Raw genomic sequence first — 21,415 nt, 5'->3', positions numbered from 1 at the left:
ACAAAAAATCAAATTTAAAAATAATTGAAAATTATTAAAGAAAATAAGTAATGAAGAAAGAGTTGGTTTGACTAATGACTAGTAAACAAGACAGGTAAAATGAGACATAGGAAGTATATGTTTATATTGACCCTATTCGATCTGACCTGTCCCACGGATAAGAATTTGTGAGACGGTCTCACACAAGTGTAACTCTATATTTGAAAGTATAAACTCTATTTTGTCAAAATGTGGACAGAAAATTAATTTTAACAATAAAACTTAAATGGCAGGTGTAGGTAACTACGGGTCAATTTAGGATCAAACTAGCCCTAAATCGATCCCAAAAAAGTAGGGTCCTGGCAATTCCTAAGGCCTTCTCCAATTGTTAAGTTTTTTGCACAAATATTTAAGCTCTACCTAGGAGAGAAGGGGAAGCAAAAAAAAAAAAAAAAGAAGGTCTTATTAACGCGCCCAGACGCGCCCTCTGGGCGCGCAACAGTGCGAGCACATGCAGCAAGCCTACTGCTCATTTTCTGTGCGAGACCCACAATAGTCGACCAAAATTCGATCCTCCTGCAAGATACTCGATCACATTTTCTCTCTCTCCCTCCTCTCACTTTTTTTTTTTTGAATACTACTAACTCTATTACAATGCAGTATCTGTTCATAACTACTTTCTCAACCTATTGAAGCACAAGAATCAGTATTACCTCCACTGAGGCTCGATTACATTTTCTCCCTCCTCTCACTTCCACATCACCATCTTTTTCTTAAAAAAATGTGAAAGAACCCCATAATGGGGATGGCCTAAGCTTGACTTAGGTTTGAACTAAGATAGCCCTATAACAAGGTTGGTTTTAATTTGTCCATTTAAAAGCTCGAGTCTAGGCCGGGGTGATTGACAAGGTAGACCACTAATATAAATGTTCATTTTTAGTATACTAAATGTTCATTTTTAATATATTACAAGTTCATTTTTTGAAAGTTCAATTTTAGTTTATTGTAGGTTCATTTGTAAAAATAACTTCCGGTATAGTAAAAATGAACCTTTAGTATACAAAAAAATGAATATTTATTACTCCGTAGAATTTAGTCAATTTACATTACTATGTGCATAATAGTCCATGTATAGTATAATTTGCCCCTGTCACCACCCTCCCCCGACAATTTATATCATGAACCAAGATCTACATATAGAGCATTATGGACCCTGGATCAAAACGACGAGGTACGAAATTCATACTCGTAAGGTACATGATTTCATAATACAAGACACAAAAAATCATATCACAAACAAAAGACATATACACATGTTATATATTTATTTTTTTTATTTTTTTTTCCTTCAAAATGGTCCCTACAATTGCTCGTTCTCAATTTTGCATTTCGACATTTTAATTGCACCAAATGTAATCCCTCGAGTCAAGACACATAGGTCGAAATGCAAAATTGAGAACGAGCAATTAAATATGTGTTTGACTCTATCTTATATGCTATAAGAAGATGAGAAAAAAAAATGAGAGATGGGGGAAAGATGGCAAAATAAACATTACAACAACTCTATTAATAATAAAATAGTGATTTTCTAGCAGATTATTGTGTCTTTCTTTGTTTTTTTCTTTTCATTGTTTATCTATCACGGATTCAATCAGTTGTGTTGGTCTGCCAATTGACTATCCCGGAGTCACGAAACCATCAGCAGCGTTGCGGACAACCTTACATTTGTGTTCCTCTCAAGTTTCATATTACTATGTGGTTTCTTCCCTTGTTAAAGGATGATGTGTGTCTATAGTTCAAAAAGGGTGACCGAGCGGGTAGAATATGATTTCGTATGTGAAGGTTATTAGTTCAATTTTGTCAACATTCTCTCAGTTGGACATGTCACACAAGATCTTACAAAGTTACAAGTGTAGTTTACTTGTAATTCATGAGTTTTTCATAAAAACAATAGTTATCTTAATGCGCACTTTCAAATAGTGATTGTAGATTTCTCTATTAGATCACCAAACAACAAAATACATACTATCTACACAAATAATTCGAAATTAATGTAACTCAAACTCAAACCTTGACTTATATATATTGTCAAAAGTGTCGAGTCTCTCCTGTACCCCCAAGTTTTGTGTGGCATATATGAATTTACTATTCTGGCAACGTGGTCTAATGCAAACCCATGGCTATACTTGGTTGCTATGCATTTTTGTAAAGGATACATATGCCCATCATATATATATATATATATATTAGACTGAATTAAAATAATCTCACAAGTCAAGACTATTAAGATATTTATATATATATATTTAGTCTTTAAATATTATTTTATCACATTTGATATATGATTTTTGATTTTTTGCTATATTTAATTCTTTTAATCACATTATTAGTAGAAAACTACAATTGAAATGTGTCACTTTCAATTTAAAATTATACAAACTTGAACGCCTCAACACTTTTTGAGAGTAACAAAAAACAACTGAAATATGCCATATTTTTATTTCAAAGTCATACCAATTACCAACTTGAACACTAAAACACTTTTGGAGAGAAATTAAAACTGATGGTTCCAAACTAGAAACATGATGCATTTTGAATGTTTTTCTATTAAAAATTTGATTATAAGCTAGGATTAAATGTGGCAAAAATTAAAAGTTGGATATTAAATATGATGAAAATATTACTTGATGATTAAATATAAAAATAATATAATAATTATAAAATTAATAGTGGAATTGATTCTATCAGTTTTTTAATCTAAATAAAAAAAATCCTTTCTGCAGGGAAGGGACATAGGGAGTAGGGACCAGTGGTCAGTGGACCGCTGTTTGCCGGCTTTGGAAATTATTAATTATATACTCCATACAGTTTGGACATGCTCAAGCTAAGGGAATTGATCATTTCAATTGGATCCTTATTAGATTGTTATTATAGATGGTTATATCTTTATTATAATAATAAATAATGATTATTTACTCATCAAAAAACTATACATGATGCTATAGCATACAAAAAGGGTCACACTTGTGCAAATGTAATACTTATATGTGCAAATGTAATACTTATATGCTCAAATATAACACTAATCAAGAATACAATTTTTGTTACTTATTAGAGAAAAAGTAATACATTTTTCATAATAAGTAATATTGACAAGTGCCCTCACTTATAATAGAAATATAATACTTTTGTGGAAAAATGTAATACTTTTAAATCAAAATGTAAAAGTATTGTATTTTCCCATAAAAGTATTACATTTACCCTTATAAGTAATAAAAATTTTATTCCTGATTAGTATTACATTTGAGCATATGAGCATGGCATTCGTGCATATAAGTGTTACATTTGCATCTGGACCCGACCCGACCCGACACGTCTCATGGTGAGGCGGTCTCACACAAGTTTTTGCCTAAAAAAATGAGTTTATTTCACTTTTAATTTTTTGAGTTTGATTTGTTCTACTTTTAGTTAGTTATTAATTTAAAAAAATATTTGTTTAATAAGTGGAAAATTGGAGCAATTTTTTGAAAAAATACTGTATATATATAGATAAATAGAAAAAACGAAAAATAAAAAACTTTTTTAGTAAACTTAATTTCTATATTTTTTTAAAAAAAAAGTTATCTCCGTTCTTCTCTTTTTCGTTGATTTCGGAGAATCCAAAATTATAATTCTTCAAATACATACAGAAGTGGGAAATTACAAGTGTGGTCAAGTAGCATCCAGTGTCCTGATTAACACTTCCATATGGATGATGTGAGTGGGTTCGAGCTAGAGTCATTAGTATTAAAAAAAAAAAATTACAGGTGAATAGTGTTTGGCCAAGGTCAACGGTCATTTTTGAATTTTTCCCCCTTTGTATTATTTTTCTCACTTTGCATATTTCCCCCCTCTCCCTTTTTTCCCCCAAATCTCTACACTTCGTGAAAATGTGAAACATAATAAAAATTCATCCCATTACTTGTAAATGAATTGTAAATTTAGTGATGTGAAAGTAAGATCTACTTCTGAAAGTAAGAGTGTAACATACTAACATGTATGATTTAGACACATTTTCAGACATGCAATGTATTGTCCAAACAAACACGTTTTGCAAACAAACCCATTTGTGGACCTTGGTCCAAAAGTTTGAATTTTTTTATTTATTAAGGAAGGGGAAATCCAAATACAACTGAGACGGTTAACCAGTATCATACATTTATACATGAATCGTCATGATTGGCAACTAATTTTATCATAATCTAGAAGGCGTAGCACATCTACTGGCAGTTGAAAAAGCATGCAATGTAGAGTCTTTTAATTTATTTATAAGTACATAATCATTTAACTACTAACACAATATGTTAACGGTAAATATACAATCTGAAAGTTATTTTGGACCAAAGTTTATGATGCAAGATGGATTCGTGGACCCTAATCCATGGTATAATTTGCCAACAAACCCATACCAAGAAATTTAAGCAAATTATACCATTGAGCATGGTTTACCTTGTATTGTAGATCATAACCCAAAATGACATTTAAATTATGTATCTGCCGTAAAGAGATTATGTGCTTCTATATAAATTGAGGACACATAATATGTTAATTACAAATGTATAATATGTCAACTGCAGTATGTGTCTGTAATTAACATATTATCATTATTATGTGTTTTCAATTTATTTACAAATATATAATTTATTAATTGAAGATGAATAATATGTTAACTTTAGACATATAATTTTTAGAACATATATAATCTATAATATAAGGTAGATGAATGTTTACAATTTGCATACTGAATGTTCACAATTTAAACATTTGCATACTGAATGTTCACAATTTAAATTGTAAACATTCAATATATAAATTGCGTATTTTAATCTAAATTTACCTTATAAGGTGATCCCGATTCATGACATGCATAACTGTCGTGATCATGAATAGCCTTTGAGCAGCCTGTCGCTACCTCTTTTAATTGATTTTCATATGATGCTTCGTTTTGAAACATCTACCAATATAATTTAAATATTTATAGATTATTGAGTTAGGTAACTTAACAACACGTCTAGTTTACGGATAATGTAGTATTTGACCGTTTGGTTGATGTAAGAAATAGAAATGAAATAAACATTCAATTCTATTATGGTGTATATGTGTACACACATATATATATATATAAAGATCCAATTGCAGTCGTCCACGTGTCCATATTTAACGGATCATATGCAATTTTGAAAAAAGACACGGTGACATTTTCATAAATAATTCGAACTTCGTTGAAAATAACATGGGTTAATATTGATGCGTGCGTGCATATATATTAAACATATATGTGTTGTGTGCAACATAGGAACATGCTTAATATGCACACTTCATAATACCTAATATGTATACGTGCATTTTTAATCAACCCCAATTAATCTCATCCATAGATCTATTTTTTTAGTGGGTGAGATTGATTTTCATATGATATATATTTACATAGAATTAGGTTCAAATGTGAACATGTGTACCATTGTACACCGTTGATCTTGCTTGATTTTGTGGTTTATAATTAATTTTTTTGACTGGGTAAATAATATTCATCATTGCACTACTACACCCCTCCAAACATCTCGACCGTCTGCTCATTCATCAATAGCAGATAGGAGTTCACAATTCCACACCCAAGTAGTGGTTAACACGGTAGTCTATATATATATATATATCTAAAAACTTAATAAGTCTCAATCAAGGTTAAATCATTGATTTATGTCCCTCCTTTTGTATGCTAATAAATGCATACATTGTACTTTAAATGTTGTACACTTCAATGTTATTAGACAAAATTATCCCTACTACATTCTTATTATACAAAACTACCCTTACACCGTTATAACACCGTTACTTTTAACTACATCATTATTATCATACACCTATATCTACCATATCTTTTTCCTATTCTTTAATTATCATTTTATTAAAATCATTACATAATTCATTTAATGGTTGATTATATTTTAATTAAATTTCTATGAATGGTAAATCATATGTGTGTATAATATATATATATATATATATATATATATATATATATTATTGTGTATATATAATTCGAATTATAAATTTTATTCATTTGTATTTATTGGGCATGAATTTTCGCGCATCGCGCGTACAAAATACTAGTATATATATATATATATATATATATATATATATATGGGAAGGGTTTATGTGCGGGGTTGCTACTAAGTAAAAAATGGGTTTTGATATGAGCCATTGATCAAATCTAGATCAATGGCTCAAATCAATGAAAATTTAAAAGAAAAAAAAAAAAAGCTCTTCCATTAATGCTCTCATCTGAGCACCTGGGATGACAGACAAGCTAAAGGAATTCATGAAATTGTTTATAAAATTAATAAAAATTCATTTATTTTATTTTGCTTAAGAAGAAAAAAAAACACCTTAAGAAGGAAAACAAACCACGCACCTTTATTATCAAAATGGCGCACCTTAAGTAGTACACAAAATATACATTTTAAGCACATAAACAAAGCACCTTAAGAACACAAACCACACCTAAAGTTTTTAATCGATGCACCTTATATACACAAACCAAGCACCTTAAGCACACAAACCACGCACCTAAAGATTTAAAGTGGTGCACCATAAGTACACAAACCACGCACCTAAACATATACATCGCACACCTTAAGTAGGAAACTAATGTACCTTACCTTAAGAAGGAAAATCGCGCACCTTAAGAAGGCAATTCACGCCGCACCTTAAGAAGGGAATTCATGCACCTTAAATCTCAACAATTGACTCACCTTAAGCATAAAAACCACGTACCTTAAGAATGAAAATCATGCACATTAAGAAGAAAATTCACGCACATTAAATTTGACCTAAATGCAAAAAGATCAAATTACCATCGTGTGTTCTTTTATTCTCTGTTAATCCTGAACGTTGATTTAGGCAAGATCAATGACTCAAATTTAACTGCATAATCGCACCTGAGACCATCAACTGATATATATATATATATGTGTGTGTGTGTGTGTGTGTGTGTATTGGACCAAATGAGAAGTCTTTAAAAGAAAATAAAGAACTAATCTGAGACTTACATCTAGAAAAATTGAATGGATCGTATCAAATAAAAAACACAATGACATTTTTATAATTATCACTGATTTTACTATGCAATATAATCTAAAACATTATACTCTGTACTCCTAAGAATTTTCTATGAATGCACAATTAATTATTACAAAGTGCACCTGCATTTAGTATTAAAAAATTGCACTTGCGAAATTGCACTTAGAGTTAGATTTTAAAATTTGTGACTAAGCTTTTTTGTTTTATTTGGTTTATGAGTTAACTTATTATTGTTTAGGTTTAGAATTTATGATTTAGATTTAAAATTTAGTGCTTCATTACCTAGTTGTACTCCCATATGGAAGGGGGTGGGTTTGAGTCTCAGTCGATGTGATATTGACTTTCTGTACTTCAGTATGCTTAAGTATGATTTTTTATTTTTACAAATGAATATATATTCTCCCAAGTGAAAATTGTGGTAAGATATGAGTCGTTGATCTAATCTAGATCAATGGCTCAAACTGAAGGAAAATTTTTTATATTAAAAAAAACGCGCTTCCTGGTAATATGGATGCAAATGATCAAGTATCTTGAACTGACGCATCTTAAGCTTCGAACTTAATTATGCACCCTAAGGTATAAAATAATGCACCTTAAGCTTTAAACATACGCATCTTAAATTTTAAACTTAAAAACCTTAAGCTTTAAATTTATACACCTAAAGCTATAAAGTTACCCACCTGGCCTTAAGTTGTAAAATATAATGTACCTTAATCTTTAAACGCATGCGCACATTAAGAGTTAAAACTAATGCACCTTAAACTAGAATGAGACACACTTTAAACTATAAACTTACACAACTTAAGTTTTAGACTTAAGCACATTAAATTTAAACTTAGACATCTAACACTATAAACCTACGCGCCTTAAGTTTTAAACTTACGTACGCATCTTAAACTTTAAACTTATACACCTTAAGTTGTGATCTTACGCAAAATGACCATAATGCCTCTGTGTTTTATTTTTTATTTTTCATTTATTTGTATTGTTCTTCATTCTGGACGATTGATTTTGACAAGGTCGCGACTCTTGATTAATCCGCACATTTCACTTGGGAGAAGTTTCGCACATGATCCCTTGTCTATATATATATATATATATATATATATATATATACTATTTGCAAAGGATTTATATTTAAATATGATAAATAAATCATATTGAATGGGGGAAAAGTGAAAAATGTAAAATGTAAAACAGAAATAATGGAAACTGGACAGAGTGTCGCTATATTTATGTATATACGCCTTAGTAATTAGCTAAGACCGTAACTTCGTATTCTCTTCTCGCTTTCTTCGGAAAACGACGGCCTTTCTTTGCCTTTGAACCATTTTTCTCTACATTCAATTCCATTCTCTCTTTCTCTGAATAATTTCCACCAAAATATAATATGCTCACCGGTTTCTCTCTCCCGCCTCTGCTGCCGGATATCTAACCACGATATCTATCTCACCAACCACCACCACCACCACCGCGTTCTCATCCACCATGTCACCGTCAACCGCCGCCGCGGCACAGCACATGCGCCCCATCAACAACAGCCGCCACCCCAACCAGGGCGCGGAAGAAGACGCCCTCCTGTGGCCGTTCGGGGTGGTGGAAGGGCTGGACAATGGCGATTTCAAGGAGGCGGCGTACGAGATTTTCTTCTCGGCGTGCCGGTCGTCTCCGGGGTTCGCGCGGGGTTACAGCCAGCCGGAGGCGCTAGACGGTGGCGGGGCGGCGCCCGGGTCGCCCATGAAGAGTCCCGGGGCCGGGGTGGGGATGGCGGTGACGAGCAGGGTGAAGAGGTTGTTAGGGTTGAAAATGCTGAAAAAGTCGTCGTCGCGGAGGGCGAGCTCGGGTGGGCCCATCGTCGTCGCCGCCTCCAACACTTCGCCGGCGGCTTCCGGTGGGTCCCCCAAGTCGGCTACGGCTATGCAGGCGCGGGGGAGGAGGCCGATGACGTCCGCCGAGATCATGCGGCGCCAGATGAGGGTGACGGAACAAAGCGATAATAGGCTACGCAAAACTCTCTTGAGGACTCTTGTTGGTCAAGTACGTAACTTTTCATGCATGCATGCATATCATATACGTATAATACAATCAACAGCGTAACCCTACCTTTTTTATTATTTATTATATCTGATTTACTAAGTCTAAGTTGTTAAAGATTTGGGCATTCATAGTATATATTATTAGGCTGTCAATGGCTCATCATATCATCTAGTTGTCAAAGATTTAGGAATTTAATTTGTATTATTAGGCTGTCAATGGTTCATCATATCATATCATCGTTGATGACTATATTTGCAAATTAACAATTTAAGGTTGATGTTCATGGCCGGCACCACCAGAATAGACTAGTTCCAATAAACCGAAATCAAAATCCTAGGACAATCCCAATTCCAGTTTATTAAAATCTAGAACTGAAACAGAACTGGGGTCATATAAAGTTCAACTTGAAATTTTGTGATTACAGATATTTTCCAGTGTTTTTTTGTTATTATAATGTTTTGTGGATTGATGTTACCAGAAAGAAAAGAACAAAAAACTGCTTTGTAAACTTGGGGATATGATATGATGCAGATGAATAGGCGAGCAGAGACAATCATCCTTCCATTAGAGTTACTGCGCCACCTCAAATCATCAGAATTCAACGATCCACAGGAGTACCACGCGTGGCAGAAGCGTCAGCTCAAGATCCTGGAGGCCGGCCTGCTCCGACACCCATCGGTCCCCCTCGAGAAATCCAACCCCCACGCCGCCCGCTTCCGGGAAATCTTCAAGGCGGCGCAGGCCAAGGCGATCGACACCGGCAAGAATTCCGAGCTGATGAAAGGCCTCATCAACTCTGTCGTCTCCTTGGCCTGGAGGAGCCCCGACGGGTCCCCCGTCGACGTTTCCCACTGGGCCGACGGCTACCCCTTCAACGTCCACATCTACATCGCCCTCCTGGGCTGCATTTTCGACTTGAAGGACGAGACCCGCGTCCTGGACGAGGTGGACGAGCTTCTTGAGCTGATGAAGAAGACCTGGTCCACGCTTGGGATAAACAAGGCCGTTCACAATCTCTGCTTCACCTGGGTGCTCTTCGAACAATATTTCATCACGAGTAATGCTACACACCCCTCCACTTTCTACTGCATTTGAGGGACACTTTATTGACTGCTGAATTTGGTCCTCATGGTGGCATTTTTTTATATTGGACCCCTAACCTGGTTCAGAGCTAAAAACTTTATTGACTGCTGAATTTGGTTACAGGCCAGGTGGAGCCTGATCTTCTGGGAGCGTCGCTGGCGATGCTTGGGGAGGTGGCGAATGACGCAAAGAAAGCCGACAAGGATCCTCTGTACGTTAAGATGCTGGCGAATGTTATGACCTCCATGAAACAGTGGTCGGAGAAGAAGTTGCTGGCTTACCATGACAACTTCGACAGGGGATCTATGGGGTTGATGGAAGCCGTTCTCCCTCTAGTTTTCTCAGCCACCAAAATCTTGGAAGAAGACGTCCCCGGATACGCCACCACTGAAAAAATTAGGGCATTTGCAGAGAACTACGCAGGAAATCGGGTGGATAAGTACATCAGATCATCCATCAGAGATGCATTCACAAAGGTCTCTAATTCTCTCTCCTCATCTGGTCAAATCAGACAAAATTGGCTGATAAGCTAATTATATTACTTGTTATATCAATAATTTATTAATTTGGTGTTCCACAGATGTTGGAAGAAAGGAACATAAATGCGAAGACGCTACAGATGCATGAAGCGAGCCAAACGCTGATACAATTAGCTGATGGGACGGAGGAATTGGCGGTGAAGGAGAGGGTGATGTTCAGTCCGGTGCTGAAGAAATGGCACCCGGTGGCGGCGGGAGTAGCTGCGGTGGCGCTGCACGAGTGTTACGGGACGCTGCTAAAGCAGTACTTGGCCGGCGTGACATCGCTCACCAATGAAACAGTTCTGCTACTGCAGAAAGCTGGGAAACTGGAGAAGGTGCTGTTTAAGATGGTGGCTGAGGACACTGAGGAATGCGAGGATGGAGGGAAAGCCATGATCAGAGAGATGGCTTCTTATGAAGTTGATTCCGTAGTCATAACCCTGTTAAGGCAATGGATTCAGGAGAAATTGAAGAAGTCCAGGGAGATTATCCAAAGAGCAAAAGACACTGAGGCAAGTTTATCATATTGTTGACTTCATAATTGCAAAATTACAAGTTCAAATTTCAACTAAAATAACCTATTAATCTTTTTAGTTTGAGACGATCAGATATGAACAACCTTGACTAATTTACCTTCTTTGGATTCTTTGCTAGCTAGAGTTACAAGGCAGGATTTATCCATATGTTCTTGTAGTGGTTGCTGGTTTCCCTCGTTATCTTAAAAAAAAGTTTTATTTTTTTTAGTTTTGCCAAGTCTTTTTAAGGTTCTATGTTTTTGTTTACCTGTTGCAGACATGGAATCCAAAGTCCAAGAACGAACCATATGCGCAGTCTGCAGTGGAGCTAATGAGGCAGGCCAAGGAAGTTGTGGACAGTTTCTTTGAAATCCCTGTTAGCATCTCCGAGGATTTTGTCAGAAACCTTGCAGATGGTTTTGAGCAGATTGTCCGAGAGTACATTACTTTCATCGTATCATGCGGTAAAGATCTCAATCCAATCCAACATATATAATATAATATATAAACATAAATGTGCAATCCAACTATCAGCTTAAAGGCCATTCCAATGTTTTCCAGGATCGAAACAGAGTTACATCCCTGCATTGCCTCCCCTGACAAGGTGCAGCCAAGACTCGAGGTTTTTCAAGATGTGGAAGAGAGCAGCGAGCAGAGTGGGGATAGACAGTGAGAATCAGAAGCTGATAAACGAAGGGAACCATCCACGCCCCTCGACGAGCCGGGGGACGCAACGCCTCTACATCAGGCTTAACACTCTGCACTACATTCTCTCCCACCTAAATTCCCTGGAAAAGTCCCTGGCTCTGAACCCCAGAGTAGTCCCTTCGCCCCGAAGGCTGAGCTGTTCCTACTTTGATCAGGCCCGCTCGACTGTCCAAGTAGCCTGCCAAATCGTGTCAGAAATCGCAGCCTACCGCCTCATCTTCCTCGACTCCAACTCCGTCTTCTATGGCAGCCTGTACCTCCGGGACGTAGAGAACTCGCGCATTCGCCCCGCTCTGAGAATCCTAAAGCAAAACCTCACCCTCTTATGTGCAATTGTGACAGAAAGGGCAACCCCAATGGCCATCAAGGAAGTGATGAAGGCCTGCTTTGAGGCCTTCCTCATGGTCCTCCTAGCTGGGGGGAGCTCGAGGGTGTTCACTAAGGCGGATCACGAGCTCATCGAGGAGGACTTCGACAACCTAAAGCGGCTGTTCTACACGTGCGGGGAAGGATTGATGCCCGAAGATGTGGTGGACAAAGAGGCTCAAGCAGTCGAAGGAGTCGTGGCACTAATGGGGCAATCAACTCAACAATTAGTAGAAAACTTCAGCCTTTTGGCCTGTGAAGCCAGTGGGATAGGGCTAATGGGGCCTGGCCAGAAACTCCCAATGCCCCCAACCACAGGAAGATGGCACAGATCAGACCCCAACACAATCTTGAGAGTATTATGTTATAGGAATGATAAAGTTGCTAACCACTTTCTTAAGAAGAGTTTCCAGTTGGCCAAGAGGAGGGGCTGAGATGAAATCATGGCTAGCTGCAAAAAATTTCAGCAACCCATAAAACCCTTCAGTTCACTGTACAGCATAACACAACAAATAAAGATTCATTGCTTTTTAAGCAAATCTGCAGATTCAGTTTTGTCATCTAATCTTAGGTAACACAACAACATTTCCAAAACTAATGTCTAAGGATACACTTTTTCATTTTTCTTTTTCTTTTTCTGTAAGATTCCAAGTTAATATTTCTCTCAATATCATCATAAATGGTTTAGTTTGAGACAAGTGTACTGATTTTCATCATATTTACTACTAGTAAATCTTGGGTCGTCGTCCAGCCCGCCTTTCCAGTCAATTCCAAAAAAATTACTATTGCCTAATAAGATTAATTAGGAACTATATATATTTATATGAAAGAGTGAAAAAGGATGTGTTTGTACTGAAACAAGAATTATGTATACCAGAATTGAAATATAATATAATGTTCTTAGTTAATTAGTCTATTTCCTGGATGTTTCTTGGCTATTCACTTTGTGTTTTGACCCAACCTCCAATTCTTGTCTCAAGACAACCATGGAGTCAGAGACCTCAACCTTGTACACATAAAACCTAGACACAACTAGGAAGAAAATGAAGTTGAGGGCATTGAGTATTGCGAAGAAGGCGTAGTAGTAGTCGAGGTGGGAGGCGTTGAGGTTGTTGAGGATCCATCCTCGGTGCCCGTTCCTTTTGGTGATGCGCGAGACGTTTGAGAGCAACACACTGCTGAGGAAGTTCCCAACTCCTAAGGTTGTCATGGAATAGGATGTCCCCAAGCTTTTCATGCTCTCTGGTGCCTGGTCATAGAAAAACTCAATCTTGGAGACTTCCATGAATGCATCAGCAGTTCCCATCAGGATAAACTGAGGGAGCAAGATGAAGATGGATAAGGGAACTTGGCCTCCATTTTCGACGACGCCATGGTCTCTAGCCACACTGAGCCTATACTTCTCTGTTAGTGAAGCCACAACCATGATGATGATGTGCAGGGCTGTGCCTATTCCCATTCTTTGGAGAAGGTTTATGCCTCTAGGGTTTTTAGTCCATTTCCTGACGAGGGGGACGAAGAGCCTGTCGTATATAGCAACCGAGACGAGGAGCGATATGGTGACAAAACCGGCTAGACTGGCTGGAGGGATGTTGAAGTTGCCTACTTTTCTGTTCAGAGTGGTGCCTTGCTTCACAAAGAGTGTGTTGATTTGGGCAATCATTGTGCTTGGAATGAATGTGGCTACCAAGATTGGTAGCATTTTTAGCATTTGTTTGGTTTCTTCTATTTCTGTCACTGTGCACAGCATCCATGGACTTGTGGAACCTGTTTTCACCCCAGCCTTGTCCATAAACCTACACATATATATAGTTCATTCATGTATTAGTTAGAGTTTGCCACCAAGTTTAAAATCAAATTATCTCTAACAATGGTGATCACGAGTTGATTCAGCATCGAATCAATCCTGAATTGACCCGGCCTTTGATCCTAAATCAATCGGGCTCGGAAAATCCCAAGCTAGCTTGGCCTAAGACTATCCTATATAGAGGGACATGCACTATGTAGGACAAACTCTAATTGGCCCTTGATTCTAAATCAACCGGGCTAGAGAAATCTCGAGCTGGGCCTAAGACTATCGTAGCACGGTCAAAGCAGGACGGCCTGCCCCACCCCAGGCAGGTATGTACTCATGAATATATGTTGTATATATTAATGTGTACACTACTATGTCCACAATGTATGTATATATATATATATATATATATTTTCAATAGTGATGGGCCCGTGAGTTAACCCCCGGGCTGCCGGCCTTAGTAGGCTAGGCCCGCTTCTCCGCGGGCCATCTTTTTTGTAGCCCTAACCCGCCGCATTGCAAGGTGGATGCGGGTTAGCCTGTGAACTTTGGCCCACTTTGACAGTATTAACTGAGAGGCGGTAGGTTCAAAACCGAACTAGCCCTTGGTCCTGAATGAGCCAGGGTTTGAAAATTTCATACTTGACATACAATTCTCTTGTAAATTCTAATACAAACCTCAAAGATGGTGTAGAATCAATTCTGTATTTCCCATTCTTGGCATACTCATCCAAGTCAAGTTCATACAATTCCTTGGGGTCAGCAGGGACTGGTACACTCCACTTCCTAAGGACAGCAACTATGACCCTAGCCATTCTTGTAAATGGGCTTCCACTGGGTTTCTTGTGCCTATAGTAAGGCGTGCCTGCCAAAAATATGAGTATGGATATCGCCAGGCCAGCGGTTGGGAGTCCATACCCAAGGGCCCAGCCCACATTGTCTTGAATGTACACCAAAACAGTGTTGGCAAAGAGTGTGCCAAGAAATATGCTGAACATCCACCAGTTGAAGAATGAGAGCTTGTGGCCTTTCTCCTTGGGGTCATGCTCGTCGAATTGGTCGGCGCCGATCGTCGATATGTTGGGCTTTGTGCCCCCGGTGCCGACGGCTAAGGTGTAGAGCGCCCCGAAAAACACGGCCAGTTGCAATGTGGTTGCCTTTGGACAGTCGGCCGCGTTCGGGTCAACACAATTTGGAGGCTTTAGGCCATGGACGGATACCGCTAGTGTCAATAGACCCATTCCCTATGATCAATCAGAGCATATCTCGTCAGTAAAGAGTAAAAAATAAATAAATAATTGTGAGTTTTAATTTTCTGGTCACGAAAAAAAGTTAGAGTATGGTGTGTATAGTACTATTTTCCAAAGGTATTCATTAAAGTTCGCTTTTGAATATGGAATATTTGACAAAGTCATCTAAAATTGAACAAAATCAATGTCAATCACTGCACATGAAAATAACACTATGGTCCAGGTATAAACAAAAAGAAAAAAAAAACATTGTGACAACTAAAGAAATAACTTTTAACATAGTTGCCAAATTGATCTCGACATTTGAACTTATTGACACAAAATTTTATTGAGGGACCAATATTGCAACGACTAAGAACCAATATGACAATAAAGTGTAACAGTTAAAAGATAATATTTCCATACACATGATAGCGAACATTGAAATCAACTCGTCACCAATAATTGAGAAATCAATTTTTTTCCCAATAGAAAACAAAATAAACTCCTACTATATATTATGTGATAGGAAAAATCGTACAATATTAAAAAATAAATCGTGTTTATTATCTACGGAGTACTATTTAAATATAAAAGAGATAGTAACATTTGTATAATTAAAAAAATTGTGTTTTTATTTATAACAATATCAGTATGCATGTATCGCAAAGTGTTCGGTAATGCAACATTAGGTCTGGTGTATTTTTTTGTGTGTGGTGTGTTTTATAATGTATTTCACTGTGGTGCGTTTTCAAACACTATGTGGTGCGTTTTCAAACACTATGTGGTGTGTTTATACATATTTAATGGTACAATCTGCACTGGTTACACGGAAACTCTGACCTCATTTAAACCAGTATCTATACACCATATATATAATTTTTAATATATAGCTTTATTTTAAATCAAAATCATGCATGATTTAGGACTAAAAATAATCCACTTGTCCGTTGGCAGTTTCAGTAGAAACAAAATGCCCATAGAAAAAGAAGAAGAAGAGCTTTCTATAGTCAGATCCTAGCTAGCTGCTAGCTGTACAGAAAACATAGTTAAACTACTGGTACTGAATTCTTAAAGATGGGCACATGGTTGGCACTAAACTATTCCTATGATTGCATGTTTTGTTGTGATTAAGATAATGATTAAATTTGTTAATTACGTATGTACTGAATCTCTGCAAATCATAGTGTATACAATATGTCAATATGTATATGTTAATTGCTTATCCGACAACACGACAAGTCAACAACTTTGCTATTGTGTTCAAACTAAGTAACCTGAATTAAAAATTCATTGTTTTATAGAACAAAGCTATGTACTAAAAAAAGAAATCATTAGATACTCAAATAAGGACAAATTTTAATTAATGTCTTAATTTTCAATAATTGATTGTCAAATCAAGAAAAATTTATCATTTTTTAATTTTCTTCCTAAAAGGTTGAATCCTCAACTCAAATGGTTCCTACGCTTCGATCCGACAGAACACCTGGAATGATGTAAATCATGATAATTCAGCGTGAAAAATTTAAGAGACTTACCGAAAGATAAATTGCACAGGCGATTAAGAAAGTCCAATAACGACCGAGAAAGGCGTCGGCCACGTAGGCACCCAAGATTGGGGTCATCCAAATGGTGCCAACCCAATTTGTAACATTGTTGGCTGATTTCACAGTACCTTGATGCAGCTTCTTGGTTAAGTATAGAACCAAGTTTGATGAGATCCCATAATATGCCATACGTTCAAATACTTCGTATACTGTAAAAAAAAAAAAAAAAAAAAAATCATCTCGATTACTCCCGTAACATGTTTGATCACTAAATGTCACATTAAAAAGGAATAAAAAGTACTGTAAATAAAATAAATGTAGCAAGACTCATCATATAATGGTAACATGTACATTTTTATTTGACCACATATTTTCTCAGCTAGTACATTAGAACTTCACACCAAAACTAATCATATTCGTTTTGTGTAAAACTTCAAGAGTAACAAAACACTCCATAAAATTTATGATATATATTTGCGAGATATTCTCAAGATTCAACTCAAGAAGAACTTTGATTTTAAGGTAGCAAAACTCATGTAATGATATCATGCACGTACAATTGGTACCACATTATTGCAAGTTGGTTGGGAAATAATTATGACATAAAGAAGCAGAGAGATATCCAAGATTTGAAATAGAAAAAGGAGGCCCCTACTGGCTACTTCAACCTCTATTTGCTTCTATTCATTAATATATTATATTGATATTTCAATAATAACAAAGGAAAAGATTAAAAAAAATGTGATACCTCGCGATAGAATATAATAATGGGTTCACAACCAACTAATAATTAATATATAAATAGGAAAATTTTGGGCAACCTAACCAGTAGGAGCGATTTACTAGTTTCTTGATTTGATGCAGTCAACTATAAATAACCTAAAATTTAGGGTCATAATGTGGGATTTACCTAATATACACTCAGGTATATATTAGTTATGAGTTTCCCACATCACTCACAAAAAAAGAAATATTATACCAATTAAGTAGTGTGCAAATGTGTCCGTACAGTCCAAACTATATACCTTTCCAAAGTTGTAAGACTTTGCACCGAGTACAAATAACGTGTTAATTTCGGCACCGTAGTGTTTATGATCTCTATATAAATCATATCCAAAATAAGTATAAATTTACAAATGAAAGATATGGACGAAGTACATATTTTGATACGATATCTCTAGTATATCTTATATTTTGTTTGCATTAGGCCAGCATATGAAACTAGGGAGTATTTTCCTTTTATTGTATGATTTAAGATTTTTTGTTTAAAAATAAATAAATATGAGGAGTTAGGGCACATGTAGTTTAGATAGGGGAGAATCTATTCTATCTACTATGTTAGGTCAAAAGTGTGTGAAGAGGATGACCAAACTCAAAGAATGCGCCCGGCAAGGTTGGTGTTGTGGGGGAGGAGATTTATTTGACTGATTTTGACTTGGATTTTGCATAATTGGAGAGAGATATGTGTTAGGGGAGGAACCAAAATATTTTCTTGGGAATTAATAAATTTAAGGAAAAAATTCTCTCTCTCTCTCTATATATATATTCCAAATATCTCTTTAGTATTTTTTTTTCGATTTTGAAAATATTATCCTTCGAACAAATTTGGAAAACTATATTTAATATATTGATTAAATGATATATGAAAATATTTTCATTTTGAGAAAATTATATTTAATATATTGATTAAGTGATATATGAAAATATTTTCATTTTGGAAAGATATCACTTTTTGTCACTGAGTTATAGAGAAATAACACTTTTTATCTTTCGATTGTATGTTGACTATTTTCATCATTCAATTGTCTACAAATTAACTTTTTATCCCTAAATTTTATTTGGGTTATGTTAAATAAATTACTTCACAAATAATTGAATCACGAAAATTGATTATTTTATAATTAAGAAACAAAACAGTACTATTTATTTATAATTTATAGATTAAAAGTATTACTTTGCTAACAGTAAATTGTGTTGTTACATTGGCAGGTATGGGAACAAAACGACAGTGGAGATACGGCCCATGATAGTTGTGTTTGTTTCTTTAGTTGACTTCACCGTAAATGGTATTTATAGTAAACTATATGAATAGTAAATAAGTAGCCAGTCAACAATATTGGCTCATAGTAATATATATATATATATATGCCAAAGACCCTGTGGTCTAGTGGCACCCGGTGTCCTGAAAAACACTCTCACATGAGTGATGGGAGTGGATTTGAGCCTCAGAGAAGGCAACGGATTTGAGCCTCAGAGAAGGCAACTGTATATATATATATATATATATATATATATATATATATATATATATATATATATATATATATACACACACACATATCTGATGTAATTAATCTATGTGCTACTGTTGACTTTTTGTGCTTCAGTAAGATATATATATATATATATATATGAATATCATGCAAGATAGACCTGGTAGTAAGAAAGTAGGGTCTGAGTGCTTGCTTTTTCTCAGCTAAGATCCTCATCCACTGAGGACTCGAACTCAGATAATTGTTGGACACGTACTACACCCACACTCAGACTTTTGACCACCGAACTATGTTGAAAAATATAATGTAAATTTTGATGGAGTGTGTAACTTTAGGAGATAGAGAGAGAGAGAGAGTACCAACAACAAAGGAACAGGCAGTCCAGCCACCTCTCTTGGATCGAAGAACAGGGTTGCCTCTGAGGTCAACTGTTCCATCTTTTGTGTAACCATCATCAACCCCTTTCTCTTCAACACTTGCCATATATATAGATATATATATGACCCAGTAGTCCCCTTTATTGTATATATTTGGGTTTCTTTATGGCAGTATACACAGCCAGTTTCTCACTTTTAAAGTGTTTGCTAATTGCTATGGCACTATGGCAGTAAAGAGTGCACCTTTTTATAGAATCTCAGCTCCCATCTCTCAGCGACTTCAACACAACTTTCTGAGGTTTCATCATTGAATAATATTCCAAAGAGGCATAGTGGGAACATTTTTGTCCAAAAGGTCCCTAGCCTATATCTCAATTCACACTTTTACCCCTTTCAATTGGGATAATTCCAATACACTAATAAATGGCAAATTATATCCTAGTGGACCTGGTCCAAAACGAAGTAGTCTTATATATGATATGAAGCGGCAAATAACACATCATGTTTAATAACATTATCCGATATTATGTTCACACTATTTGTTCGATATGTTCATAAATTTAAATCTTAATCCACATAAATATCAAGATTAGGATTAATATTTGATGCATTGTCAATGTATAGATGCTATACGCGGACGGTGAATGAGTGTCATTAAAAAAAAAGTCAATATTAATCGGGTCCTTTTTTACAAAATATCTAAGACTTGTAGTTTATTAGGAAACTCTTTTATTTCAAATTAACAAGATATATCTACTTTCCTAAACATATTGATTACTTAATTATTATATATATAATTTCCTACACATTTTTAATTATTAGATACATTATTAATTGTTCCCGATTACATACATTATTATTATTTATTTATTAATAATATAATTAAATATTTTACTAAATATAAATTGGATTATATATAATTATATTATAAATTATAATCACATATTATAATCAACTATGTTTAGCAAAATATTTTATTATATTATTAATAAATACATAATTATAATTAAAATCAACTAATAATTAATAAATGACAACTTGTAGTAAAATCTTTAATTATATTATTAATAAATCAACAATCATAACTAAAATTAATTGATAAATGTTACCTTAAAACTTTGTTTAGTAAAATATTTAATTATATTATTATATAATCAACTATGTTTAGTAAAATATTTAATTATATTATATTATTAATAAATACATAAATACTATAGGTTGAAAAAGTAGCTATGAATAGATACTGCATTATAATAGGGTCAGTAGTATTAAAAAAAGATACATAATCACAATTAAAATCAACTGATAATTAATAAATGACGACTTTGTTTAGTAAAATATTTAATTATATTATTAATAAATCAACAATCATAATTAAAATTAATTGATAAATGTTACGTGACAACTTTAGTGAGTAAAATATTTAATTATATTATGAATAAATCAATGATCATTATTAAAATCTATTGATAATTCTATTTAGTAAAATATTTAATTATATTATTAATAAATCAACGATTATAATTAAAATCAATTGATAACTATAAACGACGAGTCTGTTTAGTGAAATATTTAATCATATTATTATATAATCAACTATGTTTAGTAAAATATTTAATTATATTATTAATAAATACATTATCACAATTAAAATCAATTGATAATTAATAAATGTGTTTAGTAAAATCTATAATTATATTATTAATAAATCAACAATCATAATTAAAATTAATTGATAAATGTTACGTGACAACTTTGTTTAGCAAAATATTTAATTATATTATGAATAAATCAATGACCTTTATTAAAATTGATTAGTAATTCTATTTAGTAAAATATTTAATTATATTATTAATAAATCAA

General features: G+C 34.9%; 2 protein-coding genes across 2 annotated transcripts; one reads left to right on the top strand and one right to left on the bottom strand.

Annotated features, from left to right (window-relative positions):
- The first annotated feature begins 8,469 nt into the window (after positions 1-8,469).
- On the top strand, positions 8,470-12,999 carry LOC116016534 (protein unc-13 homolog). The gene is made up of 6 exons (XM_031256843.1): positions 8,470-9,138; positions 9,670-10,195; positions 10,345-10,697; positions 10,802-11,254; positions 11,535-11,721; positions 11,819-12,999. The coding sequence occupies exons 1-6, from the start codon at positions 8,590-8,592 to the stop codon at positions 12,763-12,765; spliced, it is 3,015 nt and encodes a 1,004-aa protein (XP_031112703.1). The 5' UTR covers positions 8,470-8,589; the 3' UTR covers positions 12,766-12,999.
- A 156-nt stretch (positions 13,000-13,155) lies between these two features.
- On the bottom strand, positions 13,156-19,807 carry LOC116016535 (protein NRT1/ PTR FAMILY 5.2-like). Its single transcript, XM_031256844.1, has 4 exons — positions 19,535-19,807; positions 16,894-17,111; positions 14,805-15,370; positions 13,156-14,127 (listed from the first exon to the last, which is right to left on the bottom strand). Exons 1-4 carry the CDS (start codon positions 19,656-19,658, stop codon positions 13,245-13,247), a joined length of 1,791 nt encoding a protein of 596 aa, XP_031112704.1. The 5' UTR covers positions 19,659-19,807; the 3' UTR covers positions 13,156-13,244.
- Between the last annotated feature and the right edge of the window lie 1,608 nt (positions 19,808-21,415).

The sequence above is a fragment of the Ipomoea triloba genome, chromosome 4, assembly GCF_003576645.1.
Source record: "Ipomoea triloba cultivar NCNSP0323 chromosome 4, ASM357664v1".
Lineage (NCBI taxonomy): Eukaryota > Viridiplantae > Streptophyta > Magnoliopsida > Solanales > Convolvulaceae > Ipomoea > Ipomoea triloba.
Note: the sequence above shows the minus strand (reverse complement) of the source record. Positions and strands in the feature narration are given on the sequence as shown.

What these genes read in the sequence shown, in the direction of transcription:
- LOC116016534 (XM_031256843.1), top strand. Translation starts at nt 8,590, where the DNA reads ATGTCACCGTCAACCGCCGCCGCGGCACAGCACATGCGCCCCATCAAC. An exon ending in TGAGGACTCTTGTTGGTCAA is followed by an intron (nt 9,139 to 9,669) that starts GTACGTAACTTT and finishes GATATGATGCAG; the next exon opens with ATGAATAGGCGAGCAGAGAC. An exon ending in TCAGAGATGCATTCACAAAG is followed by an intron (nt 10,698 to 10,801) that starts GTCTCTAATTCT and finishes GGTGTTCCACAG; the next exon opens with ATGTTGGAAGAAAGGAACAT.
- LOC116016535 (XM_031256844.1), bottom strand. Translation starts at nt 19,658, where the DNA reads ATGGCAAGTGTTGAAGAGAAAGGGGTTGATGATGGTTACACAAAAGAT. An exon ending in TGCCTGTTCCTTTGTTGTTG is followed by an intron (nt 17,112 to 19,534) that starts GTACTCTCTCTC and finishes TTTTTTTTACAG; the next exon opens with TATACGAAGTATTTGAACGT. An exon ending in GATTCTACACCATCTTTGAG is followed by an intron (nt 14,128 to 14,804) that starts GTTTGTATTAGA and finishes ATATATGTGTAG; the next exon opens with GTTTATGGACAAGGCTGGGG.